This window comes from Neomonachus schauinslandi, chromosome 7 (genome assembly GCF_002201575.2).
Source record: "Neomonachus schauinslandi chromosome 7, ASM220157v2, whole genome shotgun sequence".
Classification (NCBI taxonomy): domain Eukaryota; kingdom Metazoa; phylum Chordata; class Mammalia; order Carnivora; family Phocidae; genus Neomonachus; species Neomonachus schauinslandi.
This window is the reverse complement of record NC_058409.1, coordinates 145,227,525-145,249,797: the sequence shown is the minus strand read 5'-3', so window position 1 is coordinate 145,249,797 and position 22,273 is coordinate 145,227,525. Positions and strand designations below refer to the sequence as shown.

General features: G+C 43.0%; 1 protein-coding gene across 1 annotated transcript in view; it reads left to right on the top strand.

Moving 5' to 3' along the window:
• ADCY2 (adenylate cyclase 2) overlaps window positions 1-22,273 on the top strand; it is a 399,704-nt gene that overhangs the window by 91,605 nt on the left and 285,826 nt on the right. The window contains exon 3 of the mRNA XM_021702488.1: window positions 20,953-21,114. Within this exon, the coding sequence (XP_021558163.1) occupies window positions 20,953-21,114 (162 nt within the window). The remainder of the gene's footprint in view (window positions 1-20,952; window positions 21,115-22,273) is intronic.

Genomic DNA, 22,273 nt, shown 5'->3' with positions numbered 1-22,273 from the left:
ACAAAATAAAACCCAACTCCCTGCTTATTACAAGAGATGCATTTCCAACAGCTCAGAAGGCTGAAGCGTGGGAGCTGTTCCACTATCTCCAGCTGCGTCCCTGTGATGTGCCTATCACTGTGGGATATGTTCTTATGCACTTAACTTGCACTACAAGAGGTTCAAACTTACTGTGTGTATTTCCTGCCCCAGTGCTAGAATCAGCCATTTCTCCAAGCTGGAACAATTTGACCACCAAAATCAATAGAGTAGTTTTGGATTATAATCCACAGTATGAAATACATTCATAAATCCACACTCATATAAATAAGTGGGGAATGGGGTGCCTGGGTGGCTCAGTCGTTAAGCGTCTGCCTTCGGCTCAGGTCATGGTCCCAGGGTCCTGGGATTGAGCCCCGATCGGGCTCCCTGCTCCACGGGAAGCCTGCTTCTCCCTCTCCCACTCCCCCTGCTTGTGTTCCCTCTCTCGCTGTGTCTCTTTCTGTCAAATAAATAAAATCTTAAATAAGTAAATAAATAAATAAATAAATGGGGAAGAACAGTCACATCTCCCATGCAGATGAATTCCATATCATTTATGTAGATACTCTGCCTTCAAGGAAGAAGAGGATACTCCTCACCCCTCAGATGTGGACTGCACAAAGTAACTTCCTGCCAAAAGGCAGTATGGAGAGGTTGGGGAAGAGGGTAGTTTTCTGTGGAGAAAGCTGACAGACATGACCTTGACCAACTGATCAAGGTCAGTATCAACAGATAAGCCATGTGGATGGTACCTACCTGTGATATGGTGTGATGGGAATGACACTTCACCTCTGTGGTCTTCCTCCCAACACACATAACCCCCAAAAAATCATGAGAAAACACCAGACAGATTTCAGCCAAGGGACAGTCTATAAAATGCCTAATTAGTAGTCTTCAAAACCATCAAGGTCATCAGAAACAGGAAAAAGTCTGAGTAACTGTCACTTTCAGGGGACATGAGAATGCAATGTGTCGTGGGTGGGATCTTGGAACAGAAAGGGGACATTAGGTGAAGACTAAGACAATTTGGGGTGAACTCTGGGTTTTAATTAACAATGTTATAAAATATTGGCCTATTAAATGTAACAAATATACCAATCTATTATAAGATGTTAATAGTAGGTAAACCTGGGCGTGAACTATGTGGGAACTCTGTAATATCTCGGCTGATTTTCTGTAAATATAAAACTGTCCTAAAAAATATTTGATTAAAAATTTTACAAAGGGGGGGTGCCTGGGTGGCTCAGTCTTTAAGCGTCTGCCTTCGGCTCGGGTCATGATCCCAGGGTCCTGGGATCGAGCCCCGCATCAGGCTCCCTGCTCCACAGGAAGCCTGCTTCTCCCTCTCACATTCCCCTTGCTTGTGTTCCCTCTCTCGCTGCCTCTCTCTCTGTCAAATAAATAAATAAAATCTTTAAAAAAAATTTTTTTTACAAAGGGGAGGAGGCAAAGGTAAAACCAGGTAAAGGCAGATAGTGAAAAAGAGGGGATATTATCAGTATAAGAGACCTGGTAGGATAACAAAGGAACCACCTTATGAAGCAAAAGCTCTTCATTCATGAGCAGGGGATGCAATGAGACAGAGACAAACAGACATAAAATAAGATCCAAACCAGGTAATCAGTGAAGTAGATCTTAGAGTTCTAAATTAAATGCAACACCCTATAATAGAGAACTTATCTTTATCTGAAGTGGGTCATCAATGAAAATTCCCTGGGTGTTCCTTTTTCTTTTGTTTCGAGTATTGTTCCTAAAAGTACATATTCAAAAGTTAAACTTAAATTGGAAAGGCAGAAAAAAAATTAAACCCTCAAATGAACCTAAATACATGTCATATTGATAACTACACAAAAAGGCAAATTAATACCAGTACCTTATAAACAGTTCAATGGCTGTACAATCTTTACGGAAAGTTCCAACAACAGAAAGATCAGAAACATATCCTGGACCACCCTTGGCTTATTTTTGGCAATTGTATTGATATAATAATTCTGAAGATACCATTAAGAGTGTGTATTGAGGGGCGCCTGAGTGGCTCAGATGGTGAAGCATCTGACTCATGGTTTTGGCTCAGGTCATGATCTCGTGGTCATGGGATTGAGCCCCACATCGGGCTCTGCACTCAGCGAGGAGTCTGCTTTAGATTCTTTCTCCCTTTCCCTCCCACTTACTCTCTCTGTCTCTCTCAAATAAGTAAATTTGCTTAAAGACCCCAAGATTCGTGGAGAAATTTCTTGATCCTGGGTCTGAGGTGGAAGTGTATTGCTTGAAAATTATCAACCTGTGCTTAATTAATAAGTGCATATGTTTTTCTGAAGTATATAGTCTAAGTTGAGAGACTAATAGTTGAAATGATGAATTTAAGAAATTTACTTTTAAGAAATCTTACTTTTATGCATGCTCTTGTAGAAAACTTTGAACATCTTTATTTTTGATTCACAAGTACTAGCTACATTTGAAATAAAATCCTTTTTTAAAAAAAGTGAGCATCTCCATTTTCTTCCCTTACGGGACTTCCTGCTGAGCATCTTGATGTGATGTTCTGTCTAGTGCTTGTACCTGCTTCCATGTGAAGAAATGAACGTATGCGCCGATATCACAGTTGGGTGATTCCTTGGAGGTCCTGAGCATCCGTACATGCACAACAAGCTCAGGGTAAACACTGAAGCATGTGGAACAGTTTCTAAAAATTAGCAGCTCTGAGCCATAAAATGATGTTATTATTCAACAAAAGAAATTACTTCATTAAGATATCAGGGCTTTTCGATCAGAATCATGGATCTTTTTAAATGTCAGCTAAAATTGTATGTTTTTAAATAATGTGATCTGGTTTGAGAAGAAATTGAGAATTTTGAGGTAGATAAAAACTTAAGAATAATTGCTAGGAAATGCAGTAGCTGCTGAGGGACTTTGAGGGACGATGGTGCCATCAGAGCAGATATTTATACCCCCTCATCCAGAGAGGATGAGGTCTGTTTCCTTTCATCCAGTAATAAAACAACTTGATACTGTCTTCCAAAAGAAAAACAAAATGGTGCAATCCAAGAGGCTGTGGGCCTCGCCAGCTCTAGACTTCGAGGCCAAGCAGGGTTGAAAGTGGGCTCAGAGCAGAGTGGGTCCAGTCTCTCCAACAGTCTTGGGTTGTACCCCAGCTCCCAGGATTGGTCGCCTGGTTTGAAGGTTCCCAGAGCAGGGGGCAGGCATGGGGCATCGGTCATAGCGTTGTAACACTTGGACTTCACACCGAATGATAGCCTCCCCCAGACACAGGCAGTCCCTATATTGGAGGGCACCCCTAGAGGGGTGCCCCACTGCTTCACCATGGTGGGGGCCCCCCGGGGAGGAAGCCAGGCACAGCCTTGTGACGGGCCCCGGAGACAGGGCCAGGCCGGGGGATGAATAAAAAGCCCTTCCCCAGTTCTGGGGTTTACATAAGATTACAGAACACAGGTTACATTTACATTTCTTGATAGCCAGCAATAATAATTAGAAAAAAACCAACCAACCAACCCTGTCATCCTTGATGAAGACCACCCACAGCACACTGGAGCTGATCTGCCCTCCTTCTGCCTAACCACACTATGCTGTTTACTTTGTGGCAACCCCCAAATGAAGGCAGGGCAACGTCAGCGTCTGTTTCCCACTAGAAAAGGGAATGGGTGAGGCTGGGCAGAAGCCCCCGCCCTGGGCCTTCTCATCAAACCCTCCCCTCAGGACAGAGAGGGGAGAAAGGACCCATTGTCTCACTCTGCCTTTCCCACCTCCCATGACCTCAGGTTTCTACAGCCACCTGGCCAGGGGGCGGGCTTCGGGCAGCCACCCCCTCATCATCACTCTCTCTCCTTCTGACTCCATCCTCATCCTCTGGCCTCCACGGCCGATGCTGTTCACAGAAAGCTATTGGAGAGGCTGACAATACAGGACACTGAGCTCGAGGCCATTCCCATGCCAGCTCATCAGAGACTGTTCAGTGGCGTGCTCATGCTTTACGAATTCAGAGTCTGAGGGTTCCTTTTCTGCTGCAATTCACCCATTCATTTTCCTAGCAGCTTCTTAGAGGCTTTTCAGTAAAAGAGTCAATGACCCTGGTTCTCAACTCGCTTTTACCAATACGTGGTCATATATTTCATGCTTGACCCCGTGACAGTGGTCCAGTGTACTTGGAAATCAATAAACCAGAATCATTTTCTATGAATAGTCTGCATCATGTCCAGGCTTGGCCCTCATTGTCCCCTCTCCCTGGAGGACTCTTCTCCAGGATAAAGCTGTCCCCTTTCTGGGTTTCGGTAGCTCTCCCTGAGTATCATCTAGAAGCACCTGTCCCTGCCTCTCAGAGCAGCCTGTTTATCTGGGCCCCAGGCAGTCAGACCCCATTCCCTTTGCTCTCCGCTGAATCCCACGTGGAGCACAAAGCCAGACACACTCTGTGTCTCCTTATCCCTTAAATAACGCTGTCTCACAGGGCTGTCAGTTATGTTGGCTAGTTGATGATTATTAACATGAAATGAAGGGGGACCATGGCCCCAGCCCTGAGAAGCCAGGGTGGAAGGGAAAGAGCATTTTAGTACAGGGACCGGTGTGCATGTGGTCACTGTGACAGGTGTGTGCCTGGCCAAGCCATGTAATAAAGACAAACCTGGAAGAAGAGTTGGAATGTAACCCACTTAAAAAAGGCAGTGATGGTCTCTCAAGGAGTGAGCGAGGACAGCATGCTGAAAAATGCGGGTGTTTTGGAAGAGCAGCCTGAGCATTAATAAACCATGGGAAAAGAACAGAAGTCAAGATTAGCCAAAGTGTGGACTGTGCCCTTGATATAGCCTCTGAGATCAAGGAACCCAGTCATCACGTGACAGAGCTGAAGTCAGTTATGTACCAGCACCAGAAAAACACAACTAAAACCGACTGAACACAAAACTCAAAGACGCAATGTTACAGACTCTAGAAGCAAATACTTCTTTAACTGAAACTTATTGCAACTATTTTAACATATGCATTTTCAAAGTGATGGAACTGTGGAAATCTCCGGAGTAGGAACTTCCCCATTTTTGTTCACTTTGCCCTGCTCTCTAGAACATACCGTCTATGTGGATGGGAATGTACATATCCTTATTAATATTTAGGCGGTCACAGTGCAGTGATCACTTCAGAAATAACTACGGTTCACCAGAAATAAGTACAAGACTTGCTTATCTTTGGAGGGACTTCAGAGTAATGCGGAGCATGTTAAGGTGCGTATGTACTTTGCTACTGGTTTTCGTGATACCGGTGATGGAATCATGTTTCTTTAAATAGCATGGTACATATCATAAAAGGGTGACCTAAGCCCCAGACTTAATAATCCTGAGGCTTTAAAGTAATGCTCAGCAAGACCACATCCTGTGCAAGCCCCAGTGTCCCTCATAAACGGGAGAGAACTGTTGGTACAATATCACATGAGAGCATAAGGAATGCGGGTGACCGTCGTGCTGGTGGGCTGGCGTGGAGGGCTGTGGCGGGAAGTTGTGTAATCCAAGAATTGAAAGCCCCACTGAGCCAACGCACACACCAAAATAATTCATTTTTACAGCTCAAGGATATGCATTCTTCCTTTTGAGATTTTCCTCTTTCAGAATGAGAGAGAAAAGCAAACAAAGGCATTTAGAACTCGATGGGTCTTTTTGGATTGAGGGCCCACGGTATAAACGCACCGCTCCACTGGGTGCTGATTTATGTAGATGTTGACAACACAAGTGTAAAGCGGAGTGCCCAAACAGTATTTGTTTTTAGATGAATAATTCACTCATTTTCCTTGCATGAGTTTTTGTCGTCTGAGGCACTGGCCTTTCAAATTAAATAAATATAATATTTTAAAAGAATGTAGGCATGAATATTCATGAAGACCAAAACAGTGAACATAAATAAAAGTCCTTTTATATAACATTTACTTTTTTTTTTTATGAGGACCTTACTTTGTGGATTTTTGTTTTTTTGTTTTGTTTTGTTTTGTTTCTTTTGCACTTCTAAGATGATATTCCAAGTGATTTTCCAGGACACGGTTTCTTCTGCATAGCCTACCTGTTACTGAGGTGGTGATACTTGTTTTCAGATTGCTTCACACAACAATATTCCCCTTTACATAAATAGAAATAAGGTAGTACTTGTTTATGGCCCAGTCCACTAGCCATTGATTCAACCTAGTAAGGTGTCAAACCCTCAATAAAATGTCTAAACAAATGGAGGAAAGCCAAAATAAACAAAATAATATAAGGTTATGTACCCTGAGAAACATAGCTCCTTTATACACATAAAGTATGGCAGAATATTTTTAGGTGTTTTTATATATGTGCCAGTGATTTAAAGGTTAAGAACATACATGCAAAACTTGTGTTATTATATGCTGGGAACACAAACAGTGAAGATCCCCTTATCCCACTTCCTTCAGGGATGGAGGTAAGAGTAGAAGAACAGGAAGAAAAAGATAAACACAAATTAAGTCTGCGGTTATGTTTCCCCACACTACTGGTTTAGAAGGAGCCAGTGTATTGTTATATTTGATTGATTAACTCTGTCTCGGAGTTGTCAGGGTATCTTATTTTAAGTAATCCCTGAGATTACTGAGAGAAGTGTGTTGCTGTCTGTTTTACAAGCACTGCCTACCCCAGGCTGTTTGTCTTTGAACATGACCAAATCATAAATGCTGATTTAATGGCAGTATACTATATAATTTAAATCTGAATGGCAATGAGAGTGAAGTTACTCTGATTACAGTAGGAAACGTAAATTGGTGATGCACTGTTATTTACTGCTCCATATCCATTTGCTGGTTGGAGACATGGGAAGTTCTTCACGGGAGGGGTGGGGTTGTACCATTCTGGTATCCTCAAAAAGGGGACCACTGAGAGATGCAAATGTTCTTGGAGTCACTTGTGAAAATCTAAGGTCAGAAAGAAGAAAGCTGTTTATCACCTTCAGAAAAAATAATTTAAGAAAATCATCAAAAAGCACATTATTTTCTCCTAATCATAGGGGTAGAGAAAATAAATAGACCTATTCTAATAAACATTATTTTGCCCGATTGCTTTCAAATGAACTTGCTATTTTTTTTAAAGATTTTATTTATTTATTTGACAGAGAGAGACACAGGGAGAGAGGGAACACAAGCAGGGGGAATGGGAGAAGGAGAAGCAGGCTTCCCACAGAGAAGGGAGCCCGATGTGGGGCTTGATCCCAGGACCCTGGGATCGTGACCTGAGCTGAAGGCAGACACTTAAGGACTGAGCCACCCAGGTGCCCCAAACTTGCTATTTTTTTTCCTTTGCATTGATGAGAAAAATAATTTTTAAGAAGAAGGACTCCTGGTGTTGGAACAAGCTGTTTGGATAGGGCAGATGGATTCTCAAGGTTCTTATTATTTTGAATAACATGAATGAATGAATAGCCCATGCACTGAGGGGCACTCACCTGCTCTGTTAACCTTCAGGGATTATGGCAAAATAATGTTGTTGTTATTTCATTTTATTTTATTTTTTTAGCTTTAGCAGAAGATTATGGCTTGTTTTTATGTTGCCTTAGGACTTTGGGCAAAATACTTAACCCTTCAGCACCTTGATTTTCCCAAATATAAGAACATACTTGCCAATAAATCTTGATTATAATGGATATTGAGCTAGATAAAATGTCAGTTTTAGGTTGGATGATGTTCTTTCTGTATATTAAGGGATATTTCTGCCAAACACCCACTTTTTCCCATTTCTTCTGTTGTTTTTTCTAAAGACTTTATCGTGCAATTTGGAGACCTTGGGAAGCCTGGACGTTCTGGTAATTGACTCTCTTAGAAGCGATACTTACCAATTATTTTGCCACAAGGTAACATTTTATTGGAGCCCTATAACAACTCCCAGGAGTCCCAAAGGAAATGACCTATATTTTAGGTCTTCATTACAGTAGCAAATCACTTCTGATATGAATTATTGCATTAATCAGGTTACTGCTCTGAATTCTGAATAGCAAGCTACACCTAGATCCAAGTGGCTTATAGAGTAATGACCTATTTCCTATTTCACGCTTGCCAGTCTGCTGGTTTGCTAAATTTTTCTGGTTTCTCATCCCTACTGGACTAAACAGGTAGGGTAGACTCTAGACTTTGGGTTGGGTCCTGGTCTGCTATGGGTGTGTTCAGTCCAGACCCATTTGAAAGAGTTGTGTCTTTCTGGACCCTGGCCTTCTCATTGTGGAATACCAAAACTTCAAGGAGGCTGGCAGAAATGTGAATTGAGGCCTTTTAAAGCCTCAGTTCTTAACTGGCATGCTGTCAGCCCATATTCCATTGCTTGAAGGAAGTCATGTGGCCAAGTCCAAAGCCAATCAGCTTAGGCATGTATACTCTACCTGCTGATCTACATGGCAAGGGCTAGGAGAGAAGAAAGAATTGTAGATAGATACCATATTCCACTCCATCTGGTATATTAGGAACCCGTGCCTAACTGAGGGATGTTCAAGAATGCTTTCTGTTCTCATTTTTATCTTGGCCAAGGAATCACTATCCAAAACAAGTCTTTACGAAATGTGAATAGATGTTCTGGGAAATAGGAATATAAGGGGGAATACTATACTATTTTTTCAGGCCCAAGGGACACAGGTTATATGCTTTCATTCACACTGTAGATGTTAGCCCACATTCAGACGTACTAGTTTGCTAATTACTGGTGGAAAGTTTTCCGATTTTTAACTCTAAACATATCAGACTTGCAGACAGACTCTGCCGTCATCATGTGACTATGAGGGGAGCGGGGAAGGAGGTACGGGACATAAATGGGCGAGTTTGGGAATTGGCCTTCACTCCAAGCAATTTCAAGTGTCTTAAGAACAGGGCTTGTCAGTGTCTTCTCTGTAATCGGTAATAAAATGCCTTGTATATTGTGCAGTGAAAATAACTACTGGGGGATACATGCATATGAATGGTGAGTAAAGAAAAGGATATGACACATATAGGTAGATGGAGACCCAAAACCAAACAAGGAATCAGGAGGAAGAGAAGGGACTGGGAGGGGAACCACATCAGTCACTACTTGCCACTAAGTACTGCTCGGGGATCAGAACAGACAGAGGGCTGGGGAGACAGCAAGCCACCTTTGTTCCTGGAGGATACCAGGTTTTTACATCCTACTATTCTCTCTCTCTCTCTTTTTTTCCCCCAAGCTTTTTAAAATTTATGATCTACCTCCTACTTATTTTAAATGAAAAAAGGCACAGTGAGAGTCATTGTTTCACCTCTGATTCCATCAGTCTCCCTAAGTCTGAATAACATTTCCTAAGAAGAATGGGAGGTATATGGTGATTCATGATTTCATCAGTACTCTCTGCGGCCCAGGCTTTCCATCAAAGAGCATTATATGTAGCTTCTCGCTTCAAAACATAACATTTAAAGAAATGTTTTCATATTCTATACCGAGGGTGTTGATACTCGGGAAATCGTCGTGGCTGAAGGTGACTGTAAAGGAAATGTAAACTCTTTTCTATTATCAAGTCCTCAAGGTGTCCCTGAGTTTTATTCTGAATGATGGTCCTAGAGGATGTTTTGGAATAGTATAAAGTTAATTTCCAAGAATTTCTAAGGATGTTTTTCATTATAAGAAAGGTAGGGCTCTACTTGAACTTTTCCTGTATTGAACAAGAGGTACTACTTAATGACTCACGTGGACAGTTCAGTTTTTCCCTGGGACACAAGAGAGGACACGGCAGAGTGGAGTAGTGACCACACAGAGGAAGGTGTGTGATGAGCTTCAGGCTGTCAGTACTTGTTGATCTGGCCCTTTTTGCTTATTTAGTAGAAATGACGCTGGAAATAAATTTTTTCTTTTTTTAAACCTGGTCTTTATTTTAAAATCAAATTGGTCTGGAGGCCTCAAGAAATAAAATGTAGTAACCAGGTCAAAGATATGTAATTATTCGTCATAGTTCACTGGCTTGTTGATGAACCTCAGTATCTACTTAGCACCAGACTCTGAAGAGGACCATGTGGCAGAGACAAATACATTTCCCTTGTCTCATGGATCGATCTGGTCGGAATGTTGGAAATTCCCCACAGTGACCGCCACCTTATCCAGAGTGGCCGACCATTGAACCCATGGACAGCCCTTCAGATCCGTGTGGGCCCCACGCATATCAGCTAGGAACAGGATCACAGTAGAGAGTCAAATCCATAAACACAGGGCAGGGCCCAAGAGTGTGTATCTCTAACGAGCTCCCAGGTGAGGTGGGGCCCAGGTGTGAGGCCCACACTTAAGGTAGCAGACATCTGAGCCCTGCCAAGCAAAGGACAATTCAGGGTCATTGTCGGTCCAGGGGATGCCAGGAAGTGCAGAGGAAGCCTGTGTCTCCCACAGCCCATGACAAGTCAGCCCAGACAAGTAATGAACTGGAGGGAAGGGGGAAGATGGTGCATACACCCAGGCAGAGGTCCTCAGACACCTATAGGCCAGCGAATGCAAGGCACACAGTTGACAGTAGGAAGTGAGTTTAATTTTCATTACTTGCTCTAAAATGGTTTTAATTATTGACAGCATGTCAGTGGGTCTTTTAATGAAGAGTAAGTAGCAGTGATGCTCTGCTACTCTGTTATCTTTGTTACTGATCAGGGCTTGAGGTTAGCTGGGATGGAAATGGGTGTCATCCAGTGTGCCACCATGTGGCGGTGGGAATTCATGGGTGTCTGCAGAGTGCCCTTTAGTTACACCTTACGGAGCAGATTTCGTGTGTCATTGCACCTGGAATGTTCCATTCTTTCCTTCTGCAAATATTTGTTTAGGTCTTTTATGGACAGGTACTGTTCTCAGTTGTAGGGAACCATCCATACAGGACCCTTGTCTGCTTGGAGCCTACATTTATATGGGAGAAGACAGAAAATAAGGATTAGAAAAAAATAAAAAATTAAACATTCCAATTCCAATAATGGTACAAAGAATTTAAAGCTAGAGAATGCATGGGGTGATATTTTAGATAGTGGGATCAATGGATTCTCTCTGTGGAGCCAGTGTTTGAATTTTGAACCCTAACTGGCTGGAAGAAGCCAGCCAAGGGAAGATGGTGGAAGAATACTCGGGGCAGAAGGACAGAAAGTGCAAAGGCACTGAGGTTCAGGGACCAGCGAGAAAGCCAGTATGGAGGGACTGTGGATGTGGGTGATGGAAGTTACTGAGATATGAGATCGGAGGCACAAGCTAGACCAGAACATGAGGAACCCTTACTGGCATGATGGGGACTTTGCATATTTCCTCAGTGTTACAGAAAGCCAATGGTGGGATATACACGGGGAGTGACATGGTCATTTTTAACATGTTAAAATATCACTCTGGTTACCAATGACTCGTTAGCTAACAACTCCATTATGTCCCATGATTATCATTCCTGTTTTGTGGGGAAGACATTTAAGGTCTGATTTTGTACCAACTTTGATGTCTATAATATTGTTACAATAATTGGCATAATAATATTGTTACTCAGTCACAATGTCTGCTGTGCTTTCAATCTCCAGAACTTCTTCCAACTGCAAGTTTGTACCCTTTGACAAAATCTCCCCATTTACCCACCATCCTAACCACCATTCTACTGTTTTTACAAGTTTGGCTTTTTTCGTTTCCACATCTAAGTGATGTCATATATATATATAAGTAAATCATCAGTGTCTTTCTCTTTCAGACTTCTCTCATTTAGCATAATGCCTTCACAAGTCCAACCATGTTGTTACAAAAGGTGGGTTTTCTTTCTTTCTCATGGCTGAATAATATTCCATTGTGTATGTGTATATACACACACACACACACACACACACACACCTCATCTTTATCCATTCATCCATCGATGGACACTTAGGTTGTTTCCATATCTTGGTATTGTGAATAATGCTGTGTAAGGAACTTGTAAGTTTTCAGTATCCTGTTTTCCTTTCCTGTGGCTATGTACCCAGAAGTGTAACCATATTATAATATGTAAAAGGTTCCCATCAACATGTTGTACACCTTAAGCTCACACAATGTTATGTGTGAATTATAGCTCAATTTTAAAAGAATCACTTTGACTTTTGTGTGGAAAATTCATGCTAGGGGACACTAGTGTAGGCAGAGAGGGCATTCAGGATAATGTTGCAGGAATCCAGAGGTGATCATATGAATTGGACTAGAGTTGTAGCCACAGATGGGAAGGGATAGGTGGGTTCAGGATGTCTTCTGGGGATCAAGAGAATGAGGAAGAGAAAACTAGTAAGAATAACTCCTAGGTATGGGGACTAGAGTTAATTAAATGAGATGGGAAAGAATATGAGGACAAGTGTTGGAGGTTGGGGAGGTCAAATATGTGTAATGAGAATTGCATCCACGTACTTGAGTCCTGTTCTGATAAGCCAGAGTCTCGTAATGCTTTCCTGTAAATAGTACTAATGACACTTTGGCTCTCATGTTTGTGTAATCCACTACAGTGCACAAGCATGAAATTCGGAGTTAGATCTTAGAACTGAGCCAGTGGACTCAGCCTACAGCCCCATGTGAAGTCTTGTGAGGCCTGAAGCCAGAGTGATTGATGAGAATGGAACCTGAGAAAGCTCCAGAAGCATCTGGAAGCATCCATGACGTGAACTGGGCTAAATTCTAGCTGGGTCAGAAATCTAGACGACCTCTGTGGAGCACACACAGGCTGTCCTTCCCTTGATTTGTTCTTGTGGGAAAGCCTCTGTCTTTGATCTGGGGAGAGGTGGCTTCTTAACTGACACCAGAGCTGAGGTGTGATGGGATTTTAGTGGAGTGGCATATGTGGGTCTACCAAAGTCTGTTCTTGCAACACACACAGGAATTACACACATGTATGTGTGTGTATATGTATACATATATGTTTGTCTATATGTATATATGCACACACACATAGATATAGATACAGATGTGAGGGTACACACCCTTCCCCACTGGCGGGGGCCTGGGAGAGAAAGAGGGGAAAGGGAAGGAAGACAAACCTAAGAAAGAGGGTAATCATAGACACCCGTAGAAGCCTGGACATACACTGATGGCTTCACTAAACATCAGTATGATTGAGGGTCCCCAATTAAAGAAAGGATTGTTTACACAGTTGTGATGTTTGTACTAAGAAATGTAACAGTGACTCAAAATAATCCTTATAGAAAGTATGATCAATGAACAAGATAAGAAAATGCTAATCTAAATGAAAAGGTAAGTATCATTTGGCACATCAACAAATAAGCAAAGGGAAAGAGAGAGAGCGCGCGCACACGAGAGAGAGAGAGGCAAACCAAGGAACAGACTCTGAACTAGAGAGAACACACTCATGGTCCCCAGAGGGGAGGGAGGTTGGAGGATGGTTGAGATAGGGGATGGGGATGAAGGAGTACACCTGTGATGATGAGCACCAGGTGATGTATGGAAGTGCTTACTCACGATATTGTATACCTGAAACTAATGTTACACTGTATGTTAACTATACTGGAATTTAAATAAAAACTTAAAAAAAAGTTAAAGCATATTTCTGGCTAAATATCTTTTCTAGTTGTTTCCAGAAAAAAATGTAAATGCTCCTAATTAGTAAGTGCTATAGATGTTCTCAAAGCCAGCAATACTTTGAGATGGAAGTAACATTCAAAAAGAAAATTTTCATTCAAATGTAGAATTTACTTTCAGAATTTAGATCACTATATTCAAGAATTCTCTCTTTTCCTTTGGCAATTTTTACTAAAATTTGGTATTTCTAGTTATATTCCAAAACAACAAGATACAATGTTAAAGGAACTACAATTCATGCTTTATTCAAGAAGGTATAATTTCTATGGTTTTAGTGAAATCTCTGTCTTTGAAAATTAAGCTACTACTTTAAACACTGTGCTATTTTTGATTTCTGAGAGATTTGTTGGAAAGAAAAGTGATTTGAGGAGCTCAGCTTCCGATTATAAAATACTTAACTTTACTGGAATGTTATTTCTCTTAACATTATTAGCATAAAAAATAGAAAGTATTTCCCTGATGGTGTATCCTCAACAGAGCCATGGCGATTTACATAAGTAATCCTGATTATCTTGCTGATTATGCTTGCTTATGCCTTCTCCGGGAGATTGGAATAGACAGCAGAGCTTCATGATGACATTAGACCTGGGGTACCATTTGATAGGAAAAACTGGGGGCTCCATATTCAGGTATTGTTGGCATGTCTGGGAACATTTGGCTTGCCATTGAACTCTGAAACAAATGGGAGCCACACAATGAAAAGCCATGGGCTTCACACCAGGGACCTGGGTGGTGAGAGACCGGATTTACGTGGAGTTTGGTTAGGACCATTTCTGTGTCTATCCTGCCCTTGCTTAAGTGATACCTCATGTCTTCTCTATGTTTGCAGTAATTTTCTGTTTAAAAAAGTAAAAAAAAAATCATTCTTATGAAATATTTCTGATTCATAAACTAAATAACTTGATGTTGTGGATGCTTAGTCTTTGTCCCACGTGTGGCAATGGAACATGAAATGTAAAGTGGACGGAAAGTGCTTGAGATCTAAATTCTGATCTGACCTACAGTGTAGTCTTGATACTATGGTTTGATTTGTCCCCCACCCCCAGAAGAGCAGAGTTGCATCAGAGTGTAACAATGAACAGAGGCCTGTGTGCAGAGAGGGAGCCGGGCAGGGGGACTGCACGCAGAGCACCCCGGAACAAGCATCCCCTACAGGGCTCCAGAAACAGCCATGAAGGCTGGATCATGGGGAAAAAGCAAGGGGGCTGAGTGGAGGGGAGGTGGCCCCAGGAAACCACATCTCAGGACTGGTGGGCCATTGCCAGGACCTGGGAGTGTACTCTGAATGAGATGGGAGGCAGCTGGAGAGTGTTGCTGGAGAGATGATAAGAATTTGTATTTGAAGTGCGTCTAGAAAGCAGTGAGATTTCAAGAAGCCAGCAAGACGAAGGAGAACATCCTGAGAGTGGGGAGTGGCAGACATGGAGAGGAGATCCCCATGCTCACAGGGATGCGCCCCACGCTCACCAACATGCTTCCAGAGCAGGGTGTGGGTGTGGGTGGAGAGGCCAGTCTGGAAAGAGTCTTGGCCTCTGGGCTGTGTGGTTTCCACTTTACTCTGTGACCATGAGAACACTTGAAGAGAAGAGTTCTGAGCACAGGGGTAAGCCAGAGGAATTGTTCGTCCAAGGAAGGAATTAATTCAACCTATGTACTCAGAATCATGGCTCTAGCCAGCTATATATTGGTTGGATTAGGGAAAGGAGAATGTTGGAGAAAGGGAAATCCATGAGAATATTGCTGCAGTTGGATAAAGGGCTCCTGTCTTGCCATGAATGATCATCAGTAAGGAAATGCTAAGTAATCTGGTGCATCCACTACTAATGGAATATTTTGTAACTGGTAAAAAGTAAATCATATATTCACATCTACAGACTTGGAAAGATGCCCATCATGTATAATTCAGTGATAAAAAGCATATTGCAGAGTAATGCATATAAAGGCATCTAATTTATCCATCAATAAAACCTGTGTGTCTATGTGCACACGTGTGTGTGTGTGTGTGTGTGTGTGTGTGTGAGCTTGGTGTCAGTCAGGACCACATAAGCTGTGCTTGAGGTCCCAGGGGCTTACCGCCACAAAGGATTATGACTCATTCAAATGAACACAGGTCCATGTGGTCAACTGAAGAAATCTGCCTCTCACTTGAGACCAAGACTGGGAGAAGCCCCTAAGTCATGTTTTCATGATTGCCAGAGAGGAGAGGGGGCTTGGTAAGTGGTGCACTAATTTCCACCCACAAGACACCTATGACTTCTTTCCTCATGGCATTTGTCAAAGAGAGTCATATGGCCCCATCTGACTTAGAAGAAAATGCTCCATGCTTCCCAGAAGGAAGAAAGTTAGAAATATTTGGTAATGAGCCCTAATGATTACCAGAAGCATGGAGAATGGGGCGGAATGGGCAAAAACAAGAAGGCTATACACTCTGCTTCCATTGTTAGGGGATGGGGAGAAGAAGGAGTGACAGAAAACTATGGAAGTGTACTTTTTAACATATGGAAAAATAATGAGCCAGCCTAGTGCAAGTAAGGGTGGAAAGGAGCAGACGAACAGATGTAGTTCGCTGGAGTCCTAAAGTAAGAAGACATTGTTTTTGAGTGTGGACATAAAGAATTGTCAAAGGTGAGGTGTAAACGTTTGCACCTGGCTTGTTGGGGACGAAGACATCATGGGTAGAATTGCGTTAGCCTACAAGAGGAATACGCTTAAGAACATAAAAGAGAAACTCCTACTTTGGAATTTATGGAGCAGGGGCGCCTGGGTGGCTCCATTGGTTGGGCGTCTGACTCTTTCAGCTCAGGTCATGAGCTCAGGGTCGTGAGATCAAGCCCCACATTGGGCTCTGCACTCAGCGGGGAGTCTGCTTGAGATTCTTTCTACCTCTGCCCCCCCCCCCCACCCCACACTCATGTGTGCTCTCTCTTTCTCTCTCTCTCTAAAATAAATAAATAAATAAAAATTTTAAAAAAATTATGGAGCTTGAGGTTCAAGTAGACCAGTGGGAAGATGTGACTGTCTTGCAAAAGGCAAATTGGCAGGCTAAGTTAAGAGAAACACTTCAAATGGTTTTACTGGGATGAGTGCTGCCACCTCAGATATTGTGATAATCCGGGTTTCTGGACAGGGTCTCCATCCTCAGATCAATGGCTCCTCTTTCTTCAGCCTCTGGATAGAGGTACATTCAAGGGGAATCTGTCATGGAAATGTCCCCATGGTAACATGGAAACCCAAGTGCCTGCGTTTGCCTTTTTGGAGCTTCTAACCCACACATTCTTTATGTGCCAAATCCATTTCGGTTTTACATATGGCCTTATTTGAAGTGGCTTTGGAAAGAAGGCTAAAAAAAAAATAAATAAGTAGAGCCCTCTGGGAGTCATAGGAAGTGAAGACTATTCCCCCTGTGGGACTTGAAACCACACTTGACTTTCTTCTTTCCCCATCCAGCCTGTGGAGTGCTCCCCAGGTGCCCTGAGCTGAGCTTCTGAAATGCTGCCACTAAAATTCAAAACTTGATTTAATATGACTTCCTTAATCGACCTTTAAAAAATTCATTTTGTCATCTAAAAATGAACACTTAGCAGGAGCAACTGTATTTGGAAAACAGAATGTCTATTCTCCATTTGGTTACTGCAGATACGCCTTCGACGTGCTTCCTTTTCAAAGCCCAAAATGTCTGCAGAAGTGTATATTAATTGAAATAATGTGAGAGTTTTTGAGCTGTCCAAAATTAAGCTGTTCAGAAGTTATGATAATTTCAAAGAACTGCTATAGGTTTTTGCATTAGAAGAAAAACGTGTAGTTGTAAAAGAGAGGCTGTTTGTTGTAATTGTAAATTTTGATACCTGAAAATATTCCTTTAATACCTCTTGGAGGATATAGGATTTTGCATTAATGCTATGTGTAGAAATTTGTGTCTTAATTGTGAAAATATTTGGTGGATCTTAGGGATTCCAAAATCAATTTAATTTTCTCAATAAGCCGTGACAGTGCAACAGTTGTTTATCTCATTCTCATTCCTAAAAGAAACTTTTTCTCTAGTTTAATGGCTGTGAACCAAGGTGATCCTACCCCCTGGGAGACATGTGACAATGTCTGGAGACATTTTCAGCAGTTGGCATAACTTTGAAGAGGGGAATGCCAATGGCATCTACTGGGTGAAGGGCAGGGATGTTTCTATACATCCTACACTGCACATGGCAGTGTCCATCACAAAGAACTCTCTAGCCCCCAGTGTCAATAGTGATGAGGTGGAGAAACCCTGCTTCCCATAATCTGTACCCTTATTCAACATTTAAAAAATGAAACATCTGTTTTAGCTCCTAGTGTGCCAGTATTTAGTATAACTGTCTTCTCTGATAATTTTGCAAAATGCTCATTGTTGTATGTTATTATTTACCATAACTCATGCTGTAAACACAAACTGAAAGTTCAATGTATAGAAATGAAGGGAATATGAGCCTGTCTTTGGAGCGTGAGCAGTTTTGTAATGATGATTAAAAATCGGTCCAGCTTATTGAAAGAACCCAATATCGGAGCCAAGACGTTGGGCACTTTCTGTGGTTGTCTTGGCAGGAGGGAAGAGTGTTCGCTGTCTTTCCATCTCAGACTTGGAGAAGTGGTCCGTGGGCACTTGTGTCTTCTGTTAGGCCTTCAGCTTCATGAAATTTCCATCAAGGGAGAGCAATATTGCAAACTCTTTACTGAGAACACGTGAAGAGTTAAACCCGTGGATTCCTCTTTAGCATTTGACACTGACTTCTTGGGGAATATTGGCCAAGTTCTTCATTTCTCTGGGTCAGTGATACTGCTTTTGGAGAGAGCAGGATGCAGCGAACAGCCCCCTTAGTGCTCTTGTAAAGACTAGATGAGATCACGCATCTGAAGAGTGGGGAAGGGACATGCATGCCAAGTGCTCCATAGATGCATGTCCTGGTTCTGAAATCTGATTTGGGGTTCTAAGAACTCATTCTGTATATTCTCTTCTTGGGAAGATGGAGGGAGGGGACTGCCCCAGTCTGCCCATGTAGATTGGCACCTGGCTCGAGGGGTGCCTCCAAAGAGATGCCTGGTTTCTTTCCATCTATCCTAGGTGTTTTGGTTCATAAACTGTCTAACAACATAACTTTTTCCCATTCTATATAAAGAATAGAAATAGAATGCTAAATAATAATACTTGACTGAAAAACATCTTCATAGTCCTTTTAAAGAGGTAAAATAAAAATATTTACCAGAAAAATAGTATGGCCATGGTGATCTTTTGCCCATATGTTTTGGCCCAAAGTCCCTTATGAATAGACTGAATTGGGAGGAGATGGGCATGAAACAGCTGGTCCATGCCCAACCTAGGCTACCCAAGGAGGATTTCTGGACACATTTCCCCACTTGTGGTGGAATTCTTCTTGGCTGTCATTCTGAGACACCTGAACTTGCAGGATCTTAGAGAAGAGGATATGGGGACCTCACCCCATTGTCTTGCTGGAGTGGGGCTAGGTACCCCTTCTCTCGGGCAACATCAGGTATAAAGCAATGGCTGATCCACATGACTGTCCCTTCCCCCGGGCTGTCAAGTGCCTGAGAGCTGGGATTCTGCATCCATCCTCTGCCTCCAGAACCTTGCTGCCTCATCCAAGAAGCTCATAAGTGCTTGTCTAGTGAGCAGGTGTTCGGGTTGGAATCCCCTAGAGAAAAGGAAGGGGCACATTTGGGAGATCCAAATTTCCTTTTATGTCGTGCCCCCTGATCTTTCATATGCTCTGTTGTCTGTGATGGTTGTATGCATAGAGCTTACGTGATACCCTCTTGCACAGTGAAATGGTGACTGTTACTTTTCATTGTAATATGTGCGGTTGGACCCCCGTGTCTATGCAAGAGGGGGAATGAGCGTGAGCCTGGTGTCCGTCCAGGTCTTACTTTCTTCAGATCCACCAGGAGCAGGGCACACGTCCTCCTTGTGAACACATACCTTGACTCACTGCAGAAGAGCTGGCAAGCTGTCTCTGCGCCCTTCCAGCTGCGCTGGGATTTGGGGTTCCTTGTGAAGCATGGATCACTCTGAATGTGGGACGAGTTCTTCCCTTAGCTTCGCTTCTGTTCTTGAGTGAAGAGCCGTGTGGCAGAGCTCACCAGATGCCACTCTTCTGTTTCCCTGACCTTGGCTCTTCCCACTTGATTTATCACCTTTTCATCCTTCTCCATGTCCTTCTGTCTCTGCTGCTTTTGAAATGAAAATGGCCTGTTTTATGACCTACTAAACCATTTTACTTTCATTCCAAATCTTTCTCTGAGCTTTCATATTGATTTATTTTTTATCAAGGAGACATTCATGTAACATAAATTAGCCGTTTGAAAAGGAAGAATTGGATGGCATTTAGTACGTTCACGGTGTTGTGCAACAAACACCTGCATCCAGTTCCAGAAAGACTGTCATCACCCAAAAGGGAACTCTGCTCCTATCAGGTAGTTACTTCCCACTTCCCCTTTATAGCCCCTGCCAGCCTCCACTTTGTTTTCTGCCTCTGTAGATTTATTTATTCTAGATAGCTCACAGAAATGGAACCTTACGATGGGGGGTCTTTTGCCCTAGCTATATTCACTTAGCATAATGTTTTTGAGGTTCCTCCATGTGAAAACATCTATCCATACTTCCTTTCTCTGGCTGATTAGTACTCCACTGCCTGGGTGCACCACAGGCTGCTTATCCGTTCCTCCACTGGTGGACATTTGTGTTGTTAACACCTTTTGCCTATTGCGAATAGTGCTATTAGGTATTACGAACGTGTGTCCATGCATTGGTTTGAGTACCTGTTTCCAGTTCGTTAGGGCATAGACTTGAGAATGGAATCTCTGGGTCATATGGTAATTGTGCATTTCACTTTTTGAGAAACTGCCAAACTGTTCAGTTTCCTAACAGCTGAACCATCCCTAAGCTGTTTCATTGTGTTTGTTACATGGCCACACTGTTTCTACTTTCCAGCTCCCAGCTCCGCCAGATAATACCTGTCCATCCTCCATGGGTCTCCGGAAACAGTTTGAAACAGAACTCAGGAATCCAGATATGCGTGCTGAAGTGTGGATATGAAACCCAGGGAGTTTAGGACCCCCTTTGCATCCAGATCCAGAAAGTGCTCAGAGTTACCTAATGTCTTCAGTGGTTTGGTTCTCAAAACTGGAAATCCCCAAATTTTGAAAAAGGACGATTTTTCTTCCTCATGATAGTTAGTCCTTCATTGTAATCCATTGGGTTTGTCTGAACACGCTGTCTTGTTTTATCATAATCCCACTTTCTAAATGGGTGCTGGTCATGGTGTTTGGTGCAGCCATTAATGGGAAGGAGAGGGGGGCAGTGGGGGAATGGGGACTCTCTGTGACTCTCCCTGTTCTTTTCCCATAGGTATCGTTCTTCCTCTTCATCATCTTTGTGGTGTACACCATGCTGCCCTTCAACATGCGAGACGCCATCATTGCCAGCGTGCTCACCTCCTCTTCCCACACCATCGTGCTGAGCGTCTGCCTGTCGGCCACGCCAGGGACCAAGGAGCACCTGGTCTGGCAGGTGGGTGCACCTCACCTCTGCTGGCCCTCACCACCCCACCCTGCGTGCCAGGGGTGCCGTGTGCTGGTTCAGGGTGGGGCTGTTGGTACCTGGCAGGTGCTCAAGCTCTGCTCTCTGCTGTGGACTCCATTGTTTCTGGTGGGTAGCCAGCCACACCTGCCTCCATTACTGGAATCAACACTTAGCAATCAGCATCAGTGAAAATTAGAAATAGTGGTTCCATCTTGCGGATTGCTGAATGGTGGTATGATTGTGAGGCTTACAAGCTATTCTATTTTAGCACTTTTATTTTTAGAGTGAAAATAACTTACACAATTAAATTCATAATTCTCCTCCACCTCTCTCCACCTGGATATCTAAAACCCCTTCTTCACGGAGGAGAAAAGATTGCTCCATTTCCTAATCTGGCAGGTCCAAGGGCATGAAAAAGGTCTTTAAAATGCCACGATAGCAAATTTAGCTTTACTAATAAATGTCATTTCAAAGAAGCCATTGTATTTAATTAGTTGAAAGCATTTAAAAAAGCGATTTGATTTCCTATGTACATCCGCACCCTCATCCGTACCTGAGGGTCAGTGGTTTGGAGTTATTCCTGAGTTCCTTTTTTTACCTGGAACAGGTATGATTAATTTTGTTTTATTAGACTCAAACATTTAAGAAAAGCAGCCATGGTGTAAAATGCGGGAGGCACTGACAGAATTGGTGAACGAACAACACTGCCGTTGGAAAGGGGATTTTAGACGTGGCTCACGTGAGCCCCGTGGGGTCTGAGAACTCAGTTTGTCATTCAGTTGATGGAATGCTTTATTTGGAATCTTGAAATGGAACTGGAGGCTTATCCTTGGCTGTCTAGTAATCCCTCTGAGTTGGAAAGCTCTCTAGGGATCCCTTTTCTCAATATTCCTCTCCTAGAGCTCATAACACAGCGTTCAGGAAGCCCTGCATTCGTGAGACGTCCTTTGTTGGCACTGCGCAAGTGTGAGCGCCCTGGCCCTGTTCCTGCGCTGTGGGCCACAGGCTGAGGGATTCTGCGCGGTGGGCCGCAGGCTGACGTGATTGTGCGCCGTGGGCCGCAGGTTCACGCGGGTGGGCTCAGACCAGGAGGCAAGCCTCATCCTTGGGTGCACTGCCTGTGAATGACCGGAGGAGCCTGTACCTC